The 8,347-nt window shown below is 33.7% G+C and overlaps 1 protein-coding gene across 1 annotated transcript; it reads right to left on the bottom strand.

The window, feature by feature from the left end:
- Positions 1-3,112: 3,112 nt before the first annotated feature.
- Positions 3,113-5,756, bottom strand: LOC128186084 (neuropeptide CCHamide-2 receptor-like). Its single transcript, XM_052855811.1, has 2 exons — positions 5,549-5,756; positions 3,113-4,977 (listed from the first exon to the last, which is right to left on the bottom strand). The coding sequence occupies exon 2, from the start codon at positions 4,539-4,541 to the stop codon at positions 3,441-3,443; it is 1,101 nt and encodes a 366-aa protein (XP_052711771.1). The 5' UTR covers positions 4,542-4,977; positions 5,549-5,756; the 3' UTR covers positions 3,113-3,440.
- Positions 5,757-8,347: the final 2,591 nt, after the last annotated feature.

Here is an 8,347-nt window from a genome sequence, read left to right as displayed (position 1 = left end):
TCTTTTGTTTCATCAAATGCTTATTTAATTAAAAAGCAACATATCGGCAGAATTGCTTTCAGCGGTCCAAGAATCTTTTTTTTTATAAGTGAATGCATTCTGAAGAAGTGATTCTGTGTGGAACTGTATTCCGCGAGCAAGGGATGTCAAAAAATCAACACAGAAGTGAAGGAGCCGACCAGCGAATGCTTCGTTAATACTTTTTGTTAACCTGGAGAGAGCTAATTATCAATGCATGGGTGAAAGTCAGGAAAAGAGAGAATCTGCCTCCGTAATGATTGATAGTGAGACTAAAGTCTCTCGCCAAAAGCATTGTTTAACAGGCGGCTCCACAGTGCGAGTCCACAAGAAAGTCCTGTAGATGACAATGGCGAATACAGAAGTCTATTTTATTTGGTCAGGCTTTGACAGGGGAAAGTGTTGATGACATAAAAACAAACTCGTCATGCAATAACTTCATACGCACGATACCAACTGCCATATATACATCGTAAAAAATATTTATCAGAGTTGTTTACTTTTAACAAGATAATTTGTACTCTCCTGCGAATTAAAAGCATGTTTGTTTATTAGGAGTTAAAATTAGGTTTTTACCGACTCCTCAGCTGTACTGGAAAAATATTTAAAAAAAAAAATCATGCTTCCGTAAATCATTTCAAACTCGCTCAGACGAAAGGAACATATTTTCTGCCTTAGCCTAAAAACTGACTGACGTATGCTGCGTTCTTAGGTATATGTTTTTCCCCTTTTCTAATTTAAGGTTGTCAAGAAATTTGAAGAGAATTCGTTGAACATCAACTGTTTGTAACTGCCTTTCATTTAGTTATATCTTTAAACTTGACTGGCACGTGTATACAGGCCACATTTGTCATATATCTGAAACATGTTCAGTAAAACACAGTTACCTTTGAATTAATCTAAACATATTCAGTAATACGCGGTCTTTATTGAATAATATTTTTTCTATATCAAATCGAAGCTCACATTTCTGATACGAAATGCTGCTTTACGACGTACGAGGCCTTGCAAATTCCCCACTGTACCAGTTCTATCGGAGGGACCATTTGGTTGTCGTACAATGCACATGTCGTAAAACCAAGATTCGCCTGCTCTGCATTACTAATAGTCAGTGAATCGCTTCATACTCAACAAATGCATTTGATACCGGATTAAAGGCATTAGTAAGTAGTGGTAATTATGACATATCTTTGGATTTTTTTATCATATTACTGGGACATAACGCTTGTCATAATTGTTATCACTTTGGGCGTTGCAACCTAGTCTCCTTTAATAGTTTTTATGGTATTGATCCCTTATGGTTAGTATTACAGAGTCGAGCGGTGTACGGAAAATATTAAATGCATATCAATGAAAGATCGCACATCATTTATGCATGTGTTTGCTTTATTCGTCAATGTATATGGTATTATCGCCATTGGCTTTTTTGAAGCCAAAATAATCATCTATATGTCAAATTAATTAATATAGCCGACTTTACATGACGTTAGTATTTTACTTGCTCTCTCCGATTTCACCAAATTTGAGGTATCGTAATCGTATCAAACGTTTTGAATGTAACATATATTTAAATGGGTGTTCAAATGTTATTACATTATACCCAATCAAAGAATTATTAAAGTATCTAACTTTTGCAATTGCTGACCTGAATAAATGTAAACTACCAAAAAAAATTGTTCGATAAAACTAGAGAGTAATGTGTAGCCAGTATTTACTAGAAGTGTTGCCTTTTAATATATTTCAGAGAGAGAGAGAGAGAGAGAGAGAGAGAGAGAGAGAGATCTGGCTTTTTTTGTACACTCTACATATGCATGCGTTCCATGTTACCTCATTATTAACAAAAGAGTTGGCACAAATCCTTAATCCCACCAAAACAAATGAGTAACATATAATAACAAAACGCTTGCAGGTAAAAATGCAAAAGTATGGTTATCAATTTGCACAACACGACTGATCAATTACTACAATTCTACAACGCAGGTAGAAGGGTTTTGTTTGTGCTCACTATACACTCGTACACAAAACAAGAACTCTGTTGTTATTATGATTTTTAAAACGTTTTTTATATCACGATAAAATATAACAGTTCTAATGGAACAAATAATATAACAGTTAATATATATATAAAGCACACAATGTACATTTACATTTAATCTATTGGTCAAACTCCGTACAAAAATACTCATCCTATATTGGAGTTATACTAGTCAGTTGTTCGCATCAGTAATCTTACAATACATTTGCGCGATATAAGTTCGCGATTTAAAATGAGAATCTTTCACTCGGTTCGCATTTCTGTATGGCCTCCCAGACATTTAATACACACTTTTTATATATAATTTTGTAAAAAAAATTATCATTAAAACATTAAAGTTGAATGACTCATTCTACTTTATGTAGCATTACAGTATTAACGAAGCGAGGGAGAAAAAGAGTATGAGAAATGTTTCAATGGTTTTTTTGTTCTTCTTCAAAATTTGACACATATAATTGAAAAGCCATTAACTAGTATGGGACTTTTCCCCCCTTCCGTTAGAACTTGTTTTATTAATTCAAAAATATATACAGATGATATTTTTTTCTCAAAGAAAAAACCATCTTTTTATGTCTGGTCCAGTCACCTCTTATATCTTATTCAGGAATGTCTTTAAAATCGTGTGTTTTTAAATAAGTCCCAAAAATACATTGTAATTTCCATTGTTAAGGTGGAATGCAACACCAAAACTTTAATCTATGGATCTTAAAAGTATCATTTCTGAAACACGATTCCGTTGTTCGAAGAAAGATATATGCCATAATTATTTTATGCGATTTAAAAAAAAAAGAAAGTGGAAAATGTGATATAAAAAATAATGTAATTCACCCAATTAATTTTATTTTTAATATCGATTTGAGACACGACACAAAAATGTTCAGGAAGCAAGCGGGGACAAAGAATCCTTATTGTTTTGGTACATGTAGTTTAAACAGAGTTGGATGGTCGATTAAGACTATTATGATCTCTGTGAACCAAATGTATACTGATCTTCGTGTGAAGATGAGCTATATATATATATATATATATATATATATATATATATATATATATATATATATATATATATATATATATGAAAACGTCCAAATTTCATATTTATGATAAATGGATTTATTTTATCAAATAATTTACCTTTTCACGGTAACTGCAGTACTGCTTTTTTGCATGGCAAAATGACATAGTTTGGTAAAATATGACGTAACATTGTTTCAATTACTTCATTTAATCATCTACCTATCATATCTTCGGAAAAGTATATCAATTTGCCCTGCAAGAGAGCAGTACTGCAGTTATCGCGAAAGGGTCTAGAAAATCATGAAAATCATATCTTAAAATTATAGTTTTATCTGTTGTCTGAATTGTTGACCACCAAGCTTCTCTATTATTAGACCTCTGAGTGAGCTTTGATCAGTGTCATGGAAGTACTCCCCCGTCTAATCGTCCCATTGTAAATCATTGCTGAGGCTGACTCGGGTTGGATCGGTCGGTACGACTTTGGGCAGCACCGAAATAAATACTTATTGTAGTACCTCCTAAACTGACTGCTGAGAAAGTAGAGGGCGTACGGGTTAATACTGGAATATATGTACATCAGACAGAACGCCACCACTTTCAGGATCATCCACCCCGGATTCATTTCACCCTCGTCAGCCCAGTGGAACCACAGCAGATATACGTATCTAGGTAACCAACATAAAATAAACAATAGCACAAAGGACAGAACAACTTTTGCAACCTTGACCCTAGCCTCGATTTGCCTCTGTTGTTGGCGGGAGACCACTGAGCCGGTTGTTGTTTCGCATGGAATGCGCCGACTGCTCGTCACAAGAATCGCCGCCATCATGCAGTAGAAAAATCCAATGATCAACAGTGGCACGATAAACAGAACGATGAATTTCACCATTGTGAATATTTTGGCAAAGTTGTTATCGTCGATATAACAATACTGGTTACCTTTTGCTTCAAATATCTTCATATTAATAGCCTCGGGTATAGCCAGTAAAGCGGATATAATCCATATCGAGGCTACAGTTATTGCTATTTTCAGTTTAGGTTTTCCCTTGTGTTTGCTCATTGGAAAAACGATGGCAAAGAACCGGTCACCGCTGAGGGCAGTCAGGGTGAACACCGACACACCCACGGACAGTGTTTGGAAGTATTCGTTACTTCTGCACACAACCTCCCCGAAAGGGTATTCTTCATGCGAAAAATGAATGGAAGAGAATGGAGCTGACATTAATAACAACACCATGTCTCCAATAGATAGGCTAACAATCAAAACGTTTGGAGTGTTCCTCATGCACTTGTTGGCGAAAACGGTATATATCAGAATTCCATTCCCGACAACTCCCACCACCAAAAGAATGGCAAATATTATCGGAACAACAACATTAATGACGGCTTGCATCTGTGCATAATCCTCGTAGTTTGGGTCCATGGAAGGCGTCATGTTATAAACCATGGACACATTGGTGTTATTCTCCATTGTTTTAAGGTTCTTGTGTTTTACTCTTTCGTACCTTTAGGCCTTCAGCTTCTTTCGTTTTTTTTTTTAATTTTTTTTTATATCTTAAAAGTATGATCGAGAGGTTTTTAATCGAAGCGTTGCGTCAGCTTGCGATCATCATTAAACATGCAGAGTCTTTAGTGAAGATTTATATGGACGCGTCACTCATGGATCTATTAATCAAGAACAAATGACCAGATCAGATGGCTATTATTCCTCCGTCGATTTTCTTTGCAACTGGATATCTCAATGAACCAAGTCTGTTGCTACATCTGTTACTCCGTTTAAATTTGATTTTCTCTGACATGAATTAGTCAGATTATGGACACCTTTTTTGCTGTTTTTTTGCAATCAATTATGTCTCCGTCAATCACCGCTGATGTATTTTCTTGCGTCAAGAAAATGTTTTGGTAACCTGGAGAAAAATGACGACAGTTTGAAATGAGTGATGGAACGTCTTTTGCAATATGGCCTCCGCCGTACAATTTTAGAAATTAAAAATGCATAAATAATTTTATTTAATAGAAACACAAGTATAAAGATGTTGCAGTCTTTATCGTGCAAATATATAATTATTATGCATTTCAACTTACACTTTTTATTTTGATTACAGAAATAACTTTACGGGCAATATCTTAAAATCGCTTCGCGAAGTCTTTAATAGCTTTTAAAATTATTTTACTTTTAATATTATTTCAAGGCATCGAATTTATTTGCTAATATGTGACATCAAACATAGTTTATCTATTTCTCTTATTAATCAATTTTCACCTTTTTCATCGAAATTCTCCTATTTATCATTTTTGTCAATTCTTATATCCAGTTAAAATCGTACCTACAAAAATGCATTCTAAATTTACGAAGCGAATTCATGGGCTCCAACTTTCATCAAAAATAAATACTATTAAATACATGTTCATCGTATTCGAAACGGATATTTAATAAAATCAATTATCGAAAGATTAATTAGAGGAAACTAGAATTACCTGCAGCAACTTAATCCGGGTAATTAAATCCTCATCTATCTCAGTATTCCGTTATCCCAATAACGTCTTCTTGGAAGATAACGCGATATTAGCAATTGCAACGAACGCACCTACATGTAGCACAGAAGAGCGTCAGTTCAATACCGTCTCCTAAACATCACTACCAATGGTTTTTCTAAGAGGTTGGCCACCTCGTCTCTCTCTTCTGAAATCTCATTGGTAGAGCCCAATGGAATCTGGATTTTATAGCAGATTTGTGATTATTGACTATAAGTGTATTGAACCAGCGGTATACAGGGTCTCTGAAATAACTTCTGTTATAAATAAGAATGACAGCAATTTACATTTCTTTTAAAAGATGCATATTGATTAGAGTTTCATTCTATAGCCCCGAAATTGACATATCTTTTTTAAAGCTTAAAAAAAACATAGAGCCAAACTGAAAATAGGCGAAAATGTTAGAAATAAAACACCACGTACGGATAAATGTATCAGAGACGTTCTTTTTTTATTTTATTTTTTTTTGGGGGGGGGGGGGTGGTGGGGGCGGGTGAAGAAAAGTATTAATAATGTAGTTTAATACAAACAATATATAGACCAGCACCAAAAATAGTTTTGTTACGTATTTTATCGTCTGCAATAACTTGTACTCGATCGGAATAATGTCTTACGTTATTTGTCAATTCAAGGCGCATTAAAAACCCCAACTTTTTGGTTTGAATGGAAATCATTCACTGATGTTTTGTTTTGATTCGTAAACAAACTTGAAAACGTTTTGTACGGTACACGAATGAATTTTAGTGACCAACAGAATATGCTTTATTATTTCTTTGCTTTGATCAATATTACTTAAGTGCAAACTTGCGAAGAAATGGCAAAGGTAATAAGCTATACGCTTGAATATTTGCTTACTTAATAGAAAAATACTTTGAATATGAATGCAACCAGTGCACGTTTCACATATTGCCAATTTTAGTTTTGTTTCTCTAAGACTAAAAAATGTCTACAGTCTAGCACAAAGGGCTAGAGTTACATGTAATTTAACAAGCATGATCGTATAGTTACTAACTAAATGTACAATCTTATAATGAAACCCAAGACAATGGATATATATTGAACCAGAGTATGCCTTCTTAGTTTTTATTTATCCGACCAAAAATAACATAATCATATGTCTATCTTTAAATTAGATATTTCATTATTTTCTTTTTTCTTAATACGATAAAAAGATTTTTTTCTTTAAATAAGCATGCACTAGAGAAAAGTATTTTTCGGTCGATATTGGATGAGTGGAAAGACTGTAACACGTGTAAACAGAGGCACAGATGCTGGGGAGGGTGTGATCAATCTTATAGCCGGCATTCATTTAATGGATGAATTAGAAAACATGATGAATTAGTATATTGTGTACACAAATATCAGATTGTTCTTATTATCCGGAATTGCCGAACGATTTGTAATTTTAAACACGTTTTTGGTTTCTAATTTTTTTTTCTAAAATATTGTTGTCGGATAATTAAAAATTAGCAGACTTTGAAAAAAAAATTCTCCTTGTTTGATGTTCTGCATAAAAAGTGAAACATAAAAAGAAATGATCATCTTTTTTTTTTTTTATAACGGTTGGCTATTTTGCCTATATCATAGTATTGTTTACACCCACGTTACACTCAAATACATGTATTGTGGCCACGTAAAAACGACGAGTTCGCTGTACTTATTGTTTTTTTAACACATTATTTTACCTAATTATTCTAAATGGTAAACATGTCTGAATCATTTAGAAATGTTAGCATGGGTATTATATTAAACATTTTTTTTTTACTTCAAGAACCCACCGTAACCACAATCGAAAGTAAAAAAAAAAAATGAATTCAAGTTATGCTATCGATTACCAAGAATTGGGTTTTAAACCCACGAAATCTTGAAAATATGAAAATTTCGTTTTAAAATGACGGAATGTTCTAGAAGAAATAAAGAAATTGCATGTTGTTTTCCATATACAACAGCGATATAAATAATGTAGACAATTCTCAGACTCTGATTCCAAAGATGGCCAGCTCACCAATCGTGTTTTTATATAGTGCTTTTCGTCCATCATTTCTATAGATACGATATTTCAAATGGAAATATCGTGTCTGGCATGAATGCTTAAGCATGCAAAGTCAGAATAAAAAACTACACAACGTTTGACAGGCGGAACATTGCAATTATTATTGACAGTTCAAAATGATATCGAATTGTTGTGCCTAACCATTTGTCTGCTAGTATTATAGAACGATAAGACAATATTCATTATTGTTCAGTCCGGGGTTTTTTGCATTATTTTGTATTGTTTCAATGACCCATTTATAAGCAATTCCATTACCACATACTTGCAATTGGTTTTATATAACCTTTGCTGTAGAAGCTAAGCTTTTATTTATGTTCGTCATTCCTTTTTATTCTATTACCCGAATTTACGGAAAGTTATTTTTGATCAAAATGCTGTAATTTTTTAATGTGCGATGACCAACTTGTCTTAGATTGTAACATTGCAGATTGCAGTAGAAGTTCTTTAAATGAAATATTGACTGATTTCATTTGGCGAGGTCTTGAAATGAACTAATAATATAGTAAGTTCCGGACTTTGATCCTCACCTTTCTTAATTGTAAGCGTTTTACACTCTTGACCTTTCGTTGACCAGAGAGCTGGTTCGTTACTGGCCAATGAAATGGAGAATGAGTCGAAATTGCCAGCTACTATCCAGCAAGCGGGTCTGTTTCTTGTGCTTAACAATCCTAATGACGATTTTCGGCGTT

This window comes from Crassostrea angulata, chromosome 5 (genome assembly GCF_025612915.1).
Source record: "Crassostrea angulata isolate pt1a10 chromosome 5, ASM2561291v2, whole genome shotgun sequence".
Classification (NCBI taxonomy): domain Eukaryota; kingdom Metazoa; phylum Mollusca; class Bivalvia; order Ostreida; family Ostreidae; genus Magallana; species Magallana angulata.
The sequence above is the reverse complement of the archived record's forward strand: the minus strand, read 5'-3'. Positions and strand labels throughout refer to the sequence as shown.

What these genes read in the sequence shown, in the direction of transcription:
- LOC128186084 (XM_052855811.1), bottom strand. Translation starts at nt 4,541, where the DNA reads ATGGAGAATAACACCAATGTGTCCATGGTTTATAACATGACGCCTTCC.